This window comes from Bombus terrestris, chromosome 14 (genome assembly GCF_910591885.1).
Source record: "Bombus terrestris chromosome 14, iyBomTerr1.2, whole genome shotgun sequence".
Taxonomy (NCBI): Eukaryota; Metazoa; Arthropoda; class Insecta; order Hymenoptera; family Apidae; genus Bombus; species Bombus terrestris.
Genome location: NC_063282.1, coordinates 9,722,240 through 9,740,149, shown reverse-complemented (window position 1 = coordinate 9,740,149; position 17,910 = coordinate 9,722,240). Strand labels below are relative to the sequence as shown.

General features: G+C 33.6%; 4 protein-coding genes across 8 annotated transcripts; 1 reads left to right on the top strand and 3 right to left on the bottom strand.

Annotated features, from left to right (window-relative positions):
• Positions 1–328: 328 nt before the first annotated feature.
• LOC100647594 (serine/threonine-protein kinase/endoribonuclease IRE1) lies at positions 329–5,194 on the bottom strand. Of its 2 annotated transcripts, none has more exons than XM_048412167.1 (13): positions 4,564–5,194; positions 4,343–4,485; positions 4,237–4,279; positions 3,786–4,165; positions 3,485–3,704; positions 3,162–3,388; positions 2,735–3,072; positions 2,431–2,591; positions 2,057–2,343; positions 1,663–1,959; positions 1,350–1,525; positions 1,041–1,232; positions 329–954 (listed from the first exon to the last, which is right to left on the bottom strand). In XM_048412167.1, the coding sequence occupies exons 2-13, from the start codon at positions 4,377–4,379 to the stop codon at positions 580–582; spliced, it is 2,733 nt and encodes a 910-aa protein (XP_048268124.1). In that variant the 5' UTR covers positions 4,380–4,485; positions 4,564–5,194; the 3' UTR covers positions 329–579. The 2 variants fall into 2 exon arrangements, with proteins under 2 accessions (XP_048268124.1, XP_012171940.3); XM_012316550.3 differs by having other exon boundaries at positions 4,356–4,485.
• A 56-nt stretch (positions 5,195–5,250) lies between these two features.
• Positions 5,251–10,717, top strand: LOC100647707 (testis-expressed protein 2). 2 transcript variants are annotated; one of them, XM_012316552.3, is made up of 5 exons: positions 5,251–5,363; positions 5,912–6,004; positions 6,124–9,097; positions 9,206–9,278; positions 9,374–10,717. In XM_012316552.3, exons 2-5 carry the CDS (start codon positions 5,956–5,958, stop codon positions 9,704–9,706), a joined length of 3,429 nt encoding a protein of 1,142 aa, XP_012171942.2. In that variant the 5' UTR covers positions 5,251–5,363; positions 5,912–5,955; the 3' UTR covers positions 9,707–10,717. The 2 variants fall into 2 exon arrangements, with proteins under 2 accessions (XP_012171942.2, XP_012171941.2); XM_012316551.3 differs by lacking the exon at positions 5,251–5,363 and having other exon boundaries at positions 5,382–6,004.
• A 131-nt stretch (positions 10,718–10,848) lies between these two features.
• LOC100648072 (meteorin-like protein) lies at positions 10,849–13,750 on the bottom strand. Its single transcript, XM_003400904.4, has 3 exons — positions 12,819–13,750; positions 11,298–11,949; positions 10,849–11,199 (listed from the first exon to the last, which is right to left on the bottom strand). Exons 1-3 carry the CDS (start codon positions 12,950–12,952, stop codon positions 10,984–10,986), a joined length of 1,002 nt encoding a protein of 333 aa, XP_003400952.1. The 5' UTR covers positions 12,953–13,750; the 3' UTR covers positions 10,849–10,983.
• Positions 12,967–16,072, bottom strand: LOC105666510. Of its 3 annotated transcripts, XM_048412177.1 has the most exons (5): positions 15,570–16,072; positions 15,289–15,403; positions 14,982–15,178; positions 14,740–14,904; positions 12,967–14,637 (listed from the first exon to the last, which is right to left on the bottom strand). In XM_048412177.1, exons 2-5 carry the CDS (start codon positions 15,391–15,393, stop codon positions 14,577–14,579), a joined length of 528 nt encoding a protein of 175 aa, XP_048268134.1. In that variant the 5' UTR covers positions 15,394–15,403; positions 15,570–16,072; the 3' UTR covers positions 12,967–14,576. The 3 variants fall into 3 exon arrangements, with proteins under 3 accessions (XP_048268134.1, XP_048268135.1, XP_012171992.1); XM_048412178.1 differs by having other exon boundaries at positions 14,750–14,904; positions 15,289–16,071; XM_012316602.3 differs by having other exon boundaries at positions 15,289–16,070.
• Between the last annotated feature and the right edge of the window lie 1,838 nt (positions 16,073–17,910).

Genomic DNA, 17,910 nt, shown 5'->3' with positions numbered 1-17,910 from the left:
AAACAAAATAGGATTAATACAAAATATATTTTAAGTGATATTTAATTTTTCACAATTGAAATTAAATGATCTTTATAATTGACTAATTATGAAAATGGTGTAAGTCCATTGACGGTCTGTAAATAAATATTATTTTAGTTAAATTCGCCTGAATGAAATTTATATAATCAAATTACATGTCGATAAATTAGTAAAAACATTGCCAGACTTGACATAATTAATCTATATTTTTGAATTGACTAATATGCTAACCTCTAATTTTCTCGAAACAACCAAAAAATGGACTACACCACTTTCAAAATAAACGATCCATATTTAACACGATGAATTCTTTCTGTCTTTTTTTTATTTTCCTCTTTTTTTTACAAATATTCTTTACTAATATCGCATTATTTACAAATATTTTCAATTTTTTGCACTGCTTAGTGAGTTAGTTGATCTTTTTTAAAAAAATCTATTGATAATAGCAGTGTCGTTACTTGAGCGCGTTTCTGAAAATGTACGTTCATCTCTTCGCTAATGAAGTACATATATACATCATATTGATAAAATAAAATAAAACCACAACTCATTGATTCTCTAATTCGAAGGTAAGGTCCAAGCAACTGGTATTTCTAGTTTTTTCTTCTCGTGTTTTCTTCGTTGACCACGACATCTTACTCTATTCGGACTCCAATCTATATTATCTTGGACTTTCCAGGGACTTGACGTTATCATGTAATTTATTGGTCGCGTATTTTGTATCTGTAAAGATTCTGTTTCACAAGTATTTGCAAATATGTAATCAGGGTGGTAATATCCCCTTAATGTTGGCTCTTCACGGAAAGCTTGCATAGCACACCATACGTGCGAAAGTAAAGTGGGAAATCTAGAGAGCCAATAATCGGTAAACTTGTCGGGGATATACCCAAGGCTTTCTTGGGCTTGCGGACTCAATTCTCTATAGTGATGTTTCTACAACAAATCATTGAAACCATTAATGAAAGATAAAATTCAAACGTCATTCTCTCAATCTTTACAATTTATCTTTGTATTCGAACCTTGTTTCGTAATGCCCTTAGTAAATCTCGAACACTTTCGCCACGATAACTTCTATACTTTCGTAGATCAGTTGCAACTTCTATGTCAATAATTAATCTCCAATCTCCTTGTAACACTCGCATGCTATTAGATTCCAATGCAATTAAGGCCGGACTGTCGATCTGCTCTTTTTCTACTCGATCGCTCACATCCTAATTCACAAATTAAAAGGAATTGGAAAGGATAAATTTCATCCTTGATAATAGTTAATAGGAAATAGCTAAAATAATCTAAATGCAAGAAGGTATGAAATAATATAAATAGAGCACCTGAAAAAATGCAAGAATTGTAGCAGGTTCCCAAAATATTGGATGATCATGGACTGCCATTACAGGTGGTCTTTCCGATGGATTACTTGCGATCATTGCTTTTATAAGCACTAACGCCAACTCCTTGTCATTCTGGGAAATTCCATCATGAAGTGCCATTAAATCACTTTCTCCGCCTATGATATTTCGAATTTGTTCATTGTCAGAAATAGAAATTGAAAAAGAAAAGAGAAAGAATGAAGATGCAGTTTTATCCGCACTCAATAAAATAAACAAAAGTTGGAAATAAGCAAAGTATTATGTATATTCTTACAAAGAATATTAGCTTGCCGCCGTAATGGATCTCCAAATGGATGCTTTCCATCAGAAAGAACATAATAAAACACACAACCAAGAGAAAAGATATCTACAGCACAAGTAGTTCTGTTCCCGTTTAACATTTCTGGTGCAATCCAACCATCGGTTCCTGTTACACCTGATCTACGCGAAAAAGACACGCGACCCAATTGAAGTTTCTTACATAAACCAAAATCCGATATCATAGCTCTTACTTCTCCGCGTGGTCCCGGGACCGATAATAACACATTGTGAGGTTTGATGTCTCTGTGCACTGTCGTTCAGAAGGAAAAACAAAAAGTTGTTAAAAAGACAATACTGGTATAGATATATTTATTGTTTTAGCAATCACAGGGAAACCTAAAACTTACCTATGTCAAGAAGATGGAGATGGGCTAATCCTGATGTAGCCTGTCGCAGAATGCTTTTCGCGGATATTTTTCGTTTATCGTACTTTCCCGCTACATAATCTTGCAAAGTCGCTTCAGCTAATTCTAATGCAATATATCTGAACATCCTATCTTGCTCAGTGCAAAAATATCGCACAACATTTGCATGCGCATCTGATTCTCTGAGCAATGTTACTTCCCGGTCGGCAAATGTAAAGCAATCTGGTAACAAACGCTTTACAGCTACAGAGCGTCCATCGAAACTACCTCTGAAAATATGTATAAAATTCCAATGTCATATTTTGTATATCTTAATTAAAACAGTGAGAAAGCATACTATCTTTCTTCTATATTACCTATATACAAAAGTTCCCTCGCACCCCTTGCCTAAAACTTGTCCAGTATCGAAAGTTATCTTGCCAACTTTGACTACTCCCTCACCTATATCCTCAGGAACTACGAGTGTGTTTAATCGCATTCCATAATAATCATTGGTACTACTATTTTCCCGAGAACCCTGTGATAAAAAATTGTCGATCGTTTAGAAATGATGTAAACTAGCTGCTTTTTGGAGATATAGATAGAACTAATACACTAATAGCAAAGGAAAACTAAATATAATGAAAAACAAATGTACACTAATGCAAAAAAAAAACGTACCTGAGAAAGTTGTTGAAACTCCTTAAATTGTGCGTTAAAGTACCAGAACATTGCTAGTATACATCCCAACAATACGACTAACGTTAATTTTAATCCTTTATTTTCTTGCTGACTGAGCCAATTCTTGCCCATTATATAAGTATTCTGCATCAACTCACGCCACGATCCATTATTTCCATTGTTGTTAAATTTATCATCATTTTGTAAGCTGAACAATGATTGTTTTGTGGAATTGAAATATTGCAAAGGTAATGTTTCGATGACAGGATCAGACCGACCAGTAATTTGAAGTGGTTGTTGATCCTGCAATTTATATTCAGCTGGTATTTCGTAGTGACCTGTTCTCCAAATAAGTTCACAAAATTCAGTTAGTAAATAATATTAATATTAATTAACGTAATCAATTATTTTTAATCATTACCATTACCTAGCGTTATGACTGCCTGCCCAGTTTGAGCAATAAAGTCAATATTGTCAAAATATAAATCAGACAGAGAAACATTTCCGTTATCGTTTTTTGCTAATTGTGGAACTGATAACGGACCTTCAAGTAACAACTGACCAATATTACTCGATATTGTGGCTGTTGTTGAATCTACAAGAGATGGTAAGGCATACAGTCCATGTCTATGTTGGCCAATATATAATGTTGGACTGTGAAAAGAGAACAGGTATCGTAAATTAATTTCACATAAAACAATAACAATGAATACTTGAATCAAGCAATTTACAAAAGTATCAATTACTAACAATAATTGAATGTCGCTCGGTTTGTTTGCAAAACGTTTTAGAAGAAGATTCAAAGTTTGATCTGCAACACTAGTGAAAGGAACTGTTAACAAGCCATCTTCCCTTACGATGTACACTGCTATCACTGGACTTTGTACATCCAGCTCCCACAGAATTATTCCTAATCTTCTATCTACAGTAACAATCCGTCCAGTCGAACTTGTCGCGAAATGAACCAGATCTATAAAATAAAATTGCTATTGGGTTCATGGTAATATATTATATAACAAAGCAATATATAAATGTTATATATTGGTCAAACCATAATTTTCTATTCCTTCAGGTTCCATTTTTGTAGCGGTATAATCATAAAACGTAACATTCCACTTTCGATTCTTTTGTTTGCTATCCACCATCATGATATTATACTCTGTACGTCCCATAAATACAACATTCTGCATTTCTAGAGGACAAGTATTTTTAACTTCATCAAATCCTAGTAGTTGCTTCCTTTCACCAGTTCTAGGATCAATGCCAAACCAAGTATCAATCTTTCTACCAGTATATAATATTCCATCGCTACTACGACAAGGACTATTAGTCACAAGTTGTGGAATGGTGAATGGCAGCTTTTTTAGAGCTTCAGTTTCTGCTCCAAATATATACAAAGAACCATCCTTTGGATCTGGTAAAAACATAGGCCTGAAACAAGCACAGAACTTAATAATAATTGAGTTATGTACCAAAACAATAATAAATTCCAATATACTCACATGGAAGTCCTGCCAAGATCAACTGGTACCTTGACAATTGGTTCTGCAACAAATGCTTAAAAATGGTTATACTAGTTTGGTAAAACTTAGATCCTATGAATTATACCTATTAACAATACCATCGCTTTGTCGCCAGAGCACATTCCCAGAGCGTTGTTTTATACCAACCAAGGAACCATCTAATGTAGAAAATATTAAGAGAGGATCATCTTGCTCTGGTATTAATTCCGTATCCCTCTTTTGTTTATACTACAAAAAGTTTATCTTAAATTTATAGAGGAAACTTTTTAATTATGTACATCAGAAGAACTAAAAAAATCAACATACTTCTCCCTCAGAGGTCTTAAAATAACCTGATTTCTGTGATCTTTCAGTTTGACCACAGACATTCTCAATGAAAAGTCCAATGGTCAAAAAGATTAGTACAAGCCCAAATCGCATGATTTGTATTTTATGTAATTAGTTGTTTATATGTTAACCCAAATAAATAGGTGTTTTAAAAGCAATAAACTATATCTATAAAATGGTAAGATATCCTAATTTTACATCCCTCTCTATAACAAACGACGACTTTTTTCGTCATCTCGTCCAAGTGTTTTCATAATTTTCGAAAATCTTTCCTAAATACCCATCGTCAAATGTTATTGTTACAAAATACTTTGTCTTCCTTTTGCTTCATATATACTTAATATTACATTCATGTTGAGTATCGTGATATAAATTTAATGACTTTTTAAAAAACCGATAGAAGTTTGTTTTCACAGTTAACATTGCTATTCGCGTAGGTACTACTAAGTACGTATACGTTGAAAGATAACCATAAACTAAAATCTCACATGGTATATATTTTAACAAAAATAAAATGCATAATTTTTGTTATACACAGCTTGTTTACTTTCAAAACTGGTGTATTATAGATAGAATTGAATAATTTAATGATTCATCACGATTAATAGGGAATTTTAAGAGTAAGAAGAAAACGTATAATATTAAAATATTTGAGACGCAGCAGATAACTCAGTGATATCGCGCATACATCCAAAGTATACATAGATAACGTCATGGACACGTGGCTTATGTGCATCGCGTATGCCAAAGTATCGTATTGTCAATACAATGCACTAATTGTAAGTATGTTTAATAATAAACACGAAACATTAGTAATTTGTAATTGACTCTCTATTGCATAATCTTAATGCTCAACTCATAACTCAACTGTCTTAATTTTTGGTTAATTTTGACATTTATAGTATATACTGTAAATATTGTATGTAAACGTAGCAAAGCGTATATGGTAGAAATGTGGTTAATAAAATGAGACAAGTAGTAAATATCAGTGGAAAAAATATGAATAATTTTGAACAAAGTATTAACTTTAAGGCAGTGCGTACAAAGTAAAATGTATATACATTTGAGATATTATTATTAAACATTGATGTTAGTGTGAATACAGTATCTATATGTGCATATATGTACATATCTATATATATAAATACACATATTTGAATCACACGAATCCAAAAGTTGAGTGTTGAAAGTAAACGCGTAAATGTTTCTCTGATTATGTTTATCATAAGAAAGATTAAAGTGATAGTGAGAGATTAATAAAAAATGATAAAATGATTATCATTGTAAACAATAACGTAGTCGACATTCGTGATGATGTACGTTAAAGGATGTTTATGAATCGGCTGATTATCGAACCAATTCGCTTCGACCATGAGTGCTAAACACAGCCCGAGAAAAATAACACTGGCCATGATAAAAGGTGAGACTAATTTAGATAGATAGGTAAAATCCGATAAATAAGTATCTATTTTACAGAGTTAACGTAATAGCGATATGACAAAAGGTACTTGATCGATCGTTTGTTTCTCTTTCGGCAAGGTAAACCTATTGCAACTTCAGTTCCTGTAATTCATTACCATGCTAGTGACGATGAATTGGAAGAAATATATCCTAGCACAGACGAAGAGAAGCGATTAACACCTGAATGCGAAAAGATCTCCTCCAAAGTAACTTCTACTCCATCGAGATGCATTCACGAGTCGGATATTTCCGAAAACAACTCGGAAACCCGCTCTGTCAGTGCGGAAAATATTTTGCTAGAAGGTACGCCGCCATCCTTAGATCCATGGAAAGTATTCTCCGATATTAAAGGAAAAATAACCAAGACGTTCGAGGAAAAACTGTCTGAAATAAAAAGTGACAAACGGAAACGACGTCATTCCAAAGCAGAAAGCTCAAGTGTCAGTGATTTAGAGGATCAAGGGTGTGTTACACCTAGCGATGAAAAAGTGGATGATATTCGTAAAAGAGGCAATGCAGCCAGATACGTAGGTTTCTCTGGAGTAAAAACTGGCTTAAAAGACAAAAGTTTACAGGATGAGTGTGTTGAGAGTGGCATTGAAGCTTCTGAATTTCCACAAAACGTCAGCGAAGATATTCCTTCCACTTCAATAAATGATTCATCAAATTCAGAGCCACCTAGTAGTAACAATAATTATTTTCCACAACAGACCTATGCAAGCTCAATAGCATTTTCAAAGAAAATAGATTTCAAAACTGTGTTTTTACAATTGATTAAACAATTAATTTGCCAAGCAACATATAAATCTATTGCTGTTCTCATTGCTATTTCCTGCATTTATTATGTTATTCCATTAGCAGAGTATTTACTGGGCTTTATGATGGGCGTTTTTGTAACTGTTACCTTCTATGATATAGTAACAAAACTAAAGAAGATTTTAACCACTTTGCCAGATGAAGAATACCTTTCTAGTCAGCCAATACATGTTTTAGAGATTCCAGCTGTAGAGGAACATGCTGTGGTTGAAAGATATCAAGGTTGGTTAAATGAATTGCCTTATAATTATGAACCGAATAATTATCATGTGGCACGCACAAAGTCTGTTTTCTTCAGAATGGAGGGAAATATTTTGCGTATTCTGGAAACCAGGATAAAAGTTCCAAAGAAAGCTGTCTGGGATGAGCCTAAACATAAATTAAAATTCGTTAAAAAGAGAGCTTATAATTTAACTGGAGCAAAGATAGAACTTCTTCCTCACGGGCTTGCCAGAAGAAGAAGATGGAGTAAAAAATATCCGATTTGTATAGCCCTCGAAAAGGAAGCATTAATTTGTAATGTAATTTTGAAAAGTACAACCAGTGATGAATATTCGATAAATAGTTATCACAAAATGGACCTAAAAGAAAAAGTCAAATATAAATTTGATAAAAAATATACAAAAAAATTAGATGGAGAAACACAAGATGAGAATGAAATTTTGTTTGTCAATATGGAGAATGAGGAACCAATAGTAAGACAAGAATTTTGTGAGTTTGTAGAAGTGGAAGATACCGATGAAGACGACGATGACAATAAAAATTATAATTACGATTCAGTTAGTGATTATCTTGACAACGAATATGAAGAATGTTTTGTAGAGAATGAAGAAACAGAAATTTATATGGAAGAGAAGTTGAAAAAGAAGGATGAAGACTACAACGAACAACAGAAAGAGGAGGATAAAATAAGAAGAGACTTGAAAAAGAGTTACATTAGTACTAATAGAAAAAAAAAGAAACGAAGAGATATATCAAGTGAGATAAAAACTTGTAAGAAATCAATTGTAAAAACATGGAATGAAAAAGAAGAAGAGTGGGAAGAGGAAAAGCAGAGTAGAAGAGAAGAACAACAGAAGAGCACACAAAGAAAGGAAATGAGGCAGAATGAGATGAAAGAAGAAGATGATGAAGAGGAGGAAGAAGAAGAGGAAGAGGAAGGGAAGAAAATAACAGTAAAAGTAGCAGGAGAAAGAGATAATGAAAAGAAAGTAAAGAATGGACGGAAAGAAGGACAAGATTTAGAAAAATCAGAAGAAGAAAAAGCACAGATGGTAATTGATGACTATGGTAGTTATTCTCATAATAAAGTACACAAGAAAAGAAATAAGAAAAAAGAGGAGGAAGAGGGGGAGGAGGAGGAGGAGGAAGAGGAAGAAGAGGAGGAGGAAGATGAAGAGGAGGAAGAGGAGAGAGAGGGGAAGGGGGATGAGGGAGGAGAACATAATAATGGTGAACGAAAAAATAAATTAAAAATATTTATTTTTGCCAGAACTGATCGTGAAAAAGAAGATTGGTACAGACGTTTAATTTTAGCTGCATCTCAATCTGTTAAAAAAAATGATTCATTACTGTTTGCGATTGATACATCCAATATACCTAATACTCAATCAACACAACATAAAATCAACGCAGAATCAAAAAGCTCTCTTTCAGCTAGTAATTCACATGAAACCATACCTGAGCTTAATTATAATGCTTATATGGCAAAATACTTGGATAGTAGTTGTTTGTCGATGTCAGAAGGTGCAATTTCCACATCTGTTGAAAACTCACTTTGGATTAATTGTCTAATAGCTCGTATACTTTTCGACGTACGCAAGTGTCCTGAAACTATACATCTTATACAGGATAAAATACAACGCAAGTTATCCAATATAAAGCTACCATATTTTATGGAGTGCCTTTTGGTTTCAGAGGTAGCAATAGGTCAAGGATCTCCTGTTATTCACAATGTAACAAAACCAGTAATTAACGAAAGAGGTCTCTGGCTTAATTTAGATATAACATATAAAGGATCCTTGACTATGACTGTTGAAACAAAATTGAATTTAATGAAATTGACAAGAACTGGATCAGTTCCTGATGATACGATTATTTCAACAAAAAAATCAAACGAAGTGATAACTAGATCACCAATTTTCGATAGTGATGTAGAAGATACGCCAGAAACGTCTACAGAAGACGATTGTGATAATTCTAAAACGCAATCGTATAATATGTCCAAAGAAACAACGTAAGTTATAATAGTAGTATCATTTTATCATTCATTTCCTTCTACGTCGATTTCTTAATCTATCTGGTTTTTCTTTTCTCTCTTTCTTTCTTCGTTTATTTTTTGCAGATCTACGCAATCATCTGGAAGAAAATTTCTTAGTATGGTGGATAAAATAGCTGCAAATAAATATTTTCAACATGTAAATATGTTTTGTTACATTTTCTAAACATTTATTTAGTAACATTCAGATCGATACCTATTAATATTTGCTTTTTCATGTGTTTCAATTATCAGGCCACCGAACTGTCCTATGTTCGAAGGGCTATGGAAGGTGTTTCGAATACGGAGATTCGGTTGATGGTTACCGTTTCAAGTATCGAAGGTTGTCTATCATTAAACATTCCACCAGCACCATCCGATCGTTTATGGTACGGTTTTAAGCCCGTACCGAAAGTGAGTCTTACCGTAAAACCCGCGGTTGGTGAGAGAACGGTTAATATCGTTTATATAACAAAATGGATAGAAACTAAGTTACTCAGGGAATTTGAAAAACTGGTAGTTTTGCCAAATATGGACGATCTCATTTTACCATTATGTCCTAATTATCCTTATACAACAATACGGTAATCGCATAATAAATGAAAAATTCTGATTGTCGTATCGTATTGTACATAATCCATTGATAAATGAACTACTGTGTAGTATATCCTATCTGATTCATAATTGCAATGTATATTCGACCAGCAAATGACAAATATATTATCGTTGCAAAATTTCGCGTGTATACGCTTCTCAATAGTATTGCTGTTGCAATATATTCTTCTTATATGTGCATTATAACTTATAAACAAACTTCACAACAAAAGAATTACGATGAAATAGAAAAGAGATGATGAAACGCTTGTAATTATTCCAAAGCAACGAATACGGATTAAGAACAAATTGAGTACTGTAAACGAAGAATTAAGAACAGACTAATAACAACTAAAGTTGTATTAAATACGTCCTAGTAAATGGTGATCAATTTTTGTTCCTCAAGCATTTTTTTTTATACAAGATATGAAAATATTGATTCGTAATTTTTTAATTTTACATAAATTTTCAATATATCAATTTTTGATCGTTTCTTTGGGACCATGTATCGTGTTATTCCTTCGCTTTGGCAATGTGTAAAACTTATATCGTGTAAAACAAAAAGGGCTTAATACGTATTATTTGTGATAATAATAATAATAATATTTATAATAACAACAGTGTCTCAACGACATCAACAATTATTTTTACATCAGTGGTATCGATGATTGAGAAGTAATATAACTCAATATAAATCTAACGATAGAGTAATTTGTTTATTATTTATAAACATTGCTATAATATAGGAGTGCAAATTGATCACTTCACAGTCAGAATTGCGAAATATGAAATAAACTGAACGCGCATATTTATTAGTTTCGAATATAGCATAATAATTGTAAATTATTTCTACACTGCGACATACTGATATTTCGTGTGTGTACATATCACAATGTGACTGTTAAATTAACATTTCAATGTGTAATGCAAGTGAACTTATATAGATTGAAATTTTAATCTTGTATAAATATATGAAACAAATAATAATTAGAAGTGTATTCATAATCGTTTAAATTTCTAAATTGACGATTAGCGATTGATTAGATTAAAATTCCAAACACACGTTCAAATAATTGCTACTGCTCGGTTAAAATTCGGGATGCATAATCATAACAGAGATAGATGGAAATTGTTAGTTATATTGCTAAAAAGTCATGTATTTCTCACGATAAAATTTCCACAAAATAATATCACAGTTTAGAGATCGATATTCATACAACGCAGAATAGGAAAATAAATTATTTACAGGCGATTCTTGGAACTTGGGTGTGCTAACTTTGAAGAACACATGGTGCAGTTTCCAATTCGCGGACTGTCTTTGCCCAAGTTTCTATTCTCGGTGCACAGACCAAGACAAGATCACCGAGTCTTCGTTTAGCCATTATCACAAATTCTCCTTGGCCATGACGTGCATCACAGGCAGTTGGCACTCTTACACGAACATTTTTACGGTCATGGGAATCGGTAGAATCTGCATCGTTGTTACTCTGTTTCGAAATGCATCAAAATGAACGTTAATTTACAAACATGTCTATGTATACAATTGTGAACAGATATAGCAAAAGAGATAAGGAAAAGCTGTTACCTCATTCTCTTCGATCCGACGTAAAATTTTTGTTACTCTAAGGACGAGTTCGGCAGCTTCTAAATTTGGTCGTCTCTGGACAGCACTTACAGTACCTCTGGCTATGAAATCGCTTTGACAATACGCCTTAGCTAGTTCATCCATAGTACACGGTCTACAGTCTTCCTCCTCATCATTAAATCGCTGCGATACTCCTTGTCGAATGTCGACGTACCGTACTTCTAAATCATATTGTAATCTCGCATTGTGAAGTTCACCCGATGTAAATTCTTCCGCTTCTATGTAAAGTGCAGCGGGTTGTTTTTTCGCATGAAAACATCTATGTGAAGCTATATCTTTGCCGTCTCTCGGCGAGTATATTGACCGAAGTTTGCCATGAGTTTCCAGATATACTCGTACTGGACCTGAAATCTTGGTACAAGTACGAAAACCGGATAACTGAAACGGGTCATCGTTGTTGTTCCAATAACTGTCGTTTTTCTTATTGACGTTGCCTTTTCCGTGATTCATTCCGTAATTAACTTTCGATACGAATCCAGATAAAACAGGGGGCGAGAGAACAACTCGTAAAGCTCCTCGTGGATACCGCCAAAGTACCGTTCCTCTGGAACATCGCAGATATACTGGTCGAACACCTCGGCCTCCACCTCCGCTGCAACGTAATCAGGCAGAGAAAGAAATTATTTACGTCCTGATTAAATATACATTATTTATTTCTATCTTCTTATATGTATATGATTACAATCATATTATATTTTGGTATATTATACATATTCCAGAGATGAAAGATACTCAGACAATTTCCCTGTATCTTTATATCATCTTGATTCTTTCTTTTTTAAGTCTCCAGTTGAAATGGAATTATAACAGCAGAAACGGTTCTTTCGTTTTTTAGGATGATAGTGGTTATTATCGACAACTGCACTTGGCCACGTAATCATTCTTCCTTTTTAGCTTATTGTACATTTCTTTCTACTTGTACGTATATACATACATACGTGCATACGTAGAGATACATAGATACATGGACGCAGGCCACTCATTCTCCCTTATAAAGAAGAAAGAGATGATAAATCGAATGCTCTAGTCCAGTCCATGCAATCTTTCTTAGGTTTGCTTGTGTTTGTTCGTTGGACGAGGAAAACCGGTTTCACCGTAAGTCGGGCGACTGGTTTCGCGCTTAATAAAAGTTTATATATATGTATATGTACATATATATACATATATATTTATCAGATACATACATGGTTTCGTTACCCGTTATCAAGAGGAATTTAAAAAGATATACACGTATGCATAAGCACCTAAATGTAAACGTGGGGATAAAGTTGATAAATTTTTTGCGTAACAGATTCAATTGGAGGGAAAATGATAATTGCGCGGATTTCGGAGTAAATCATTGGGAAAAAATGCGGATAAAAAGACAAGCTTACAAATATTTCATAATATTTCAAGCTGAATATATAAATTTTTTATGGATCGATCGAAATCGAGAATATAACAAGAATAAAGAATACTAACCTTCCAATCCAATCACATTGGTCAGCAGCCTGAAGGGCAACATGTTCATAGGAAGGGGCCGATGACACGATGCTAATGAGTAGCAGTAAAGATAGTAAAAGCACCGAACAGGCCATAAATGTGAGCGGTCTCATTTTTCGTGATTCCGTATCGTTTCGACTAAATTTCAATTAGAATTTGCATTTCTACAAAAGGAAATCTTCCCAATCCGATGTTTCTTAAATTCCAGATTCGATTTAACTCGTAGTAGTAACAGTGGTAGTATACGTTTTCAACATCGTTGGTTATGATTTTTTACAATTTTACAGAGAAAATATTCATGTATATATATACGTTTTCCTTACACATATGTATGTACACTAGTATAAAGAAAATCGGTGCTGTGTTAGCAATAATATTGTACACGAATGCGTGTACAGGTATTCGACAGTAAAGTTCTTCTTTCTTCGAAATATTGATATTTCACTTTTTTAATATAATTTTGTCGCTGTTACAGGAAAGCACGATACTTGATTTCAGATTAACCATCGTTATTAGAAATGCTAATGGCATAACGATGTAGTAATAGTATAGCGTTAAAGAATTCAAAAACAAAATAAATCACGAACGTCCTTAGATTGCGCTCACTGGTGTAAACTACTTGCTCTGGTTTCTACACTGCGTATTCTTCGTCGAACGATCGTGTAATGGTGTACGCACGAGGAACAAGACGGAGGAAATTCGAAGGATCATGCTTGTTACCGTTGAATGCGTTGAAAGTAGAAAGGTTTGATCACAAGGCGATGATATAGTACGGCGAAGTTAAACCACACGCAAATCTCGATCGGTTTGATCAGCTACGCGTGCCAACACCGTTTACACAACTTGTGCACAACTATTTCGAACTATATCGTTTGGTTGCGCGCTCGCTTGCTCGCACGCACGCACGCTCACTCACTTTCTCTCTAGCCTGACGTTCTTTACCATGCTCGTTAGAGTCCACTTCGACTCGAGTCGACTCGTTTTACCTCGACTCGCTTCGTCTGTTGACTCTCACCCTTCTCTCCTCTCTCTGGTTGGTTCTTCGAGTGGCTTTGTCATGTTTCTGTTCTCGTCTCGTCTCGTTTTCGTTTCCTTTCGTTTCTATACTTTTTCAACGTGACAGAACATATCGTTGATCGTATTTATTACCAAAAGAAATTCATTTTTTTCTGTGCATATAAATAAAATTTTCATCGTAATAATACAGTAGCTCACAAAAATATTTGAACACTTACTGTAGAAACTTTTATGATACGACTATTACTATATTTACATTGGACATTGAAATCAACATGAAAATACATATAGAAATTGCAAGACATTCACTACAAACATCTTAAACGTATAAAGATGTTTCCGCTGAATATCGAGGTTTATTAATATAATGAATATTTGATTGTTTAAACATTTTTGCGACCTTTAAGAAACGTATATTTACGCTAAATATTTTGTAGTTTGTATACACATTTTTAGATTTGTTTCAAATTTTATGAGTATATAATCATGAGATCGAGTCTTAATACATTGCTAATGAAATTTCAAAATGTTTTGTATAACACACATAATATATATAAAAAATTTCTATTAATTAATATATCATAAAAATTTTCCATGATAAGTGTTCGAATATTTTCGTGAACCACTGTATATATTTAATAATAAATAGACATAAAATATATACGCTTTGTGATAAAGTATACAATATGCAAAGGAATTATAAGTTATTCTGCTTCACGCCTATGTACGCCGACTGGTTTCGGTCGCCATATGCAACAATTCATTTTTCATGCTGTTCAATCTAGAAAAGAATACGAATATTCCCATTCTTTTTCGATTTATAAATATTCAAACGCAATTTGTAAATCCATCTTAGGTAAGGCAACGAAAGGTTATCTCTTACGCTTCCGTACAAAAAGTTTGCCGATCTACATATCCTCGGACAAGCTGATCTGGACATGGATCGTAAAAACGCACGCCCATCGTTTTCATAGCAGTTTTAAAACCATCCAAAGGTAAAAATTCAGAATCATGGAAGAGAATATTTTCGAATATCGCATTAAGATGCCTGAATAAATGGAATAAGAATGAAATATCCACACATATATTTTCAAACGTGACTGTGACCACAGTAACGTAACATACCTTTCTGTCCAAAGTAATCGTGGCTCTTTGAGTCCCGATCTAAATAATATAAAATCATCGAGCAATTCATACAAGTATTGGATAGGATCTGCTGGTTGATGAATGATCACATGAGAGAGCAGAAAATGGAATATATTGAAAATATTTCTTTCATTCAAGTAATCTTGTTCCTTAGATATCGTATGCGTCACGTTACTCTATAAAGTTGATTTGCGATTCAAGGAATTGAACAAGTATAATAACCTGGCTAGGAATGTGGTGTATCATTTGATATATGTAGCAGAACAATGTAGACGAATTTACTTACTTCTTTGATAGACTGACATCGTCCGGATGCTTGCAAAGGGAAAACGTCTGACAATTTTTTATTTTGTTTAACATCATATTGAGAGCATTTTACATCTTCACTCATGTTTCTGTCACTAAAAAATTTCAGTTATTACTGAAAAATAAGTGTCAGACACGTAACTAGATTTCATACGACCGTGTAGTATATGTTATCAAAATTTTATTACGACGATTAAAACATGTGAAATCTAACATGAAGAATTCGATATTTTCTTTTGAGAGAATGTGTGTGTGTGTTACCTAACCGTCCCAATCAATTGTTTATTCTCTCATATGAGAATTTGTAAAATTGACGAACAAATATTATGTAGAAGGAAATAAAATTCTTTATTTTATTTGTAATTATAAGGTCTGTGATGAGTTGATGACTCATTAGATGTATCCTGTTCTACTATACATCATATCTCTAATTTCACAGAGATAGTTTTAATTCTAACCACTATTAATGTCGCAATGTTATTCTATGATATATCGGTAATGTAACATGTGACATTAAAATGATAAGGAAAAATGTGTGCTAAAAACATAGACGAAATCATCATTACCGCCTGACAAGAAATTTACCCTGTGTCAACATAATAGGTTTCTGTAAAAGAACGAACGAATGCAAATGCAGATGAAATAGCTTGTCATAGAAAAATGATAGGTGAAGTGAGTTTCAATTAATCGTAATGGAATAACTTTAAATTGACTAAGCAACTCCTTTAATATTGAATACAATTAATAGAGAAATATTTCTATTATCTAGTAACTTCCTCTGCATTATGATTATAACAGTAAAATGCGGAGAAAGTACAAGAGCAAAAGATCTGAATAATTTTGTAAAATATATAGAAACTGACACAAGCTTGAGAAACGTTATAGAAGTAAACATAAAAATAAATACTAGTATTACGGATAAAATTTATCGAGCAGTCTAATAGTCTAAAAACTTCTTACATCTTAGTAATGTAAAATTATTGTTCTGTTATTATTTTCACGATTGTGTGAATTTAAAGACTCTCTGCTTTTTTCTTTTCCTTCCACTTTAGATTTCGTTAAAATCTGTGTGATACATTCGATTTCGATTGAATGGAGAGGAATGTAGAACGGTAGAATGATGGAATTTGTTCGGCGTTACGTTCGATCAGGGTAGGGCTGAAAACGTACTGAGAACGTGTGCGGTCGAGAATAATTTGACAGGAGTAAATGTTCAGAGGAAAAAAGAGAAATGAGCAAGTTGATGATGCTGCGTGATTCCTATAATTTTCACAGGGCTTTGTTTTGACAAAATAACAAGTGGGGGTGGGTGTCGGTTTTCACACCCGTGGCTCGGCGGGACCTCTTTCGGGAATGTAAAAAAAGGGCAGAACACGAAACCGGTTCCGATGGATCTTTGTTATAGGTGCCTGCCCTCGCGCCTCACCTTCATCCATCGCATCTCTGAATAAGGACTAACTAAGTGTATCAGGACCGTAACTAGTGTACAACATACCCTTATCTTATCGCTGTGAGCTCTGAAATCAAATAAGTACCATTCGCAATAGTTATGTTCTACTTTCTACTTTGAATACTGTATCTTCTCTCACAATTTCTTGACTAAACAACATACAATAACTCGCGAATTCGTAGAAATCGTTTATAAATATATTATGTGTATGAAACATTTAAAAATATCATTATAATGATATCAATGAGGTGCGACCATCATGATCGTAATGGTAAAATTTCAAACAAATCTGAAAATGAAGTTTTAAAATATTTTATGTAATACACACGATATGTACATACAATTCTTCCGTGGAAAACGTTCAAATAGCAAGAAGCTACGTATGACCTTCTTGTGGAAATTCATAACAAAAATTTTATTAAAATGCGATTTATACAAGAGGCAGATCAAACATTATTCGCTTGAACTCTGTTGAAAACAAATTGAATATTAACATTATAACAAGTAGTTAGTTCCGAGCGTAACTTTCACCAGTGACCAGCTATTTCCGTAAAAAATTAATAAAATATTGTTTGATAGGTTGCGAAAAATTTTCCTAAATTTACATATAAGAAACTTTTACAAAATTTAATAACAGTAATTAGGCACTGATAGTTAATATACACACAACACCGTCATGGTGTGACCGATGGTCATAGCATCAAGTACGACATTTGATGGCGAGTTACTGTTCCGAAGGCGTTATAATTTCACGTGGAACATGCCTACGAGAAAGAGACGAAAAAGAGAGAAGAGACAGAAATTAATCGACAAGTTTAAAACATACTTCGCTAAATAGTATTTTTGAGAAGATAAAACGCGCATACACGCGTGCGAAGCGGAAAAAAATACAGGTAGTAAGTAGTGAAATAACAAAGAAAGAGAAAAAAAGAGCTTGTTTGCTTTTCGAGTTCTGTTGTCAAGTTGTCATCGGCAGGCTTACTTTGATCGAGCACTAGGTGCCCTGGTACATACCTGACTTTTAGCGATAACACTTTGGTCTAAAGATATCGTTATCCCTAATGGGCACACAAGACTCGTTCGAAGAACGGAAAGCTGTTATCGGGGCAGGTAGTTCGATTTAACGCGTTTAATTGAACAAATTCATTCTCA

Excerpts from the sequence above, each read along its gene's own strand:
- LOC100647594 (XM_012316550.3), bottom strand. The coding sequence starts at position 4,677 with ATGCGATTTGGGCTTGTACTAATCTTTTTGACCATTGGACTTTTCATT. Across the intron at positions 3,389-3,484 it reads CCGAGCGACATTCAATTATT|TCCAACATTATATATTGGCC; the intron begins GTTAGTAATTGA and ends CTCTTTTCACAG. Across the intron at positions 1,233-1,349 it reads CAATTCTTGCATTTTTTCAG|GATGTGAGCGATCGAGTAGA; the intron begins GTGCTCTATTTA and ends TTTGTGAATTAG.
- LOC100647707 (XM_012316552.3), top strand. The coding sequence starts at position 5,956 with ATGAGTGCTAAACACAGCCCGAGAAAAATAACACTGGCCATGATAAAA. Across the intron at positions 6,005-6,123 it reads AACACTGGCCATGATAAAAG|GTAAACCTATTGCAACTTCA; the intron begins GTGAGACTAATT and ends TCTTTCGGCAAG. Across the intron at positions 9,098-9,205 it reads AATATGTCCAAAGAAACAAC|ATCTACGCAATCATCTGGAA; the intron begins GTAAGTTATAAT and ends TATTTTTTGCAG.
- LOC100648072 (XM_003400904.4), bottom strand. The coding sequence starts at position 12,952 with ATGAGACCGCTCACATTTATGGCCTGTTCGGTGCTTTTACTATCTTTA. Across the intron at positions 11,950-12,818 it reads CAATGTGATTGGATTGGAAG|CGGAGGTGGAGGCCGAGGTG; the intron begins GTTAGTATTCTT and ends ATTACGTTGCAG. Across the intron at positions 11,200-11,297 it reads GTCGGATCGAAGAGAATGAG|AGTAACAACGATGCAGATTC; the intron begins GTAACAGCTTTT and ends ATTTCGAAACAG.
- LOC105666510 (XM_048412177.1), bottom strand. The coding sequence starts at position 15,393 with ATGAGTGAAGATGTAAAATGCTCTCAATATGATGTTAAACAAAATAAA. Across the intron at positions 14,905-14,981 it reads CGATTACTTTGGACAGAAAG|GCATCTTAATGCGATATTCG; the intron begins GTATGTTACGTT and ends CCATTTATTCAG. Across the intron at positions 14,638-14,739 it reads CAAACTTTTTGTACGGAAGC|ATTGAACAGCATGAAAAATG; the intron begins GTAAGAGATAAC and ends ATTCTTTTCTAG.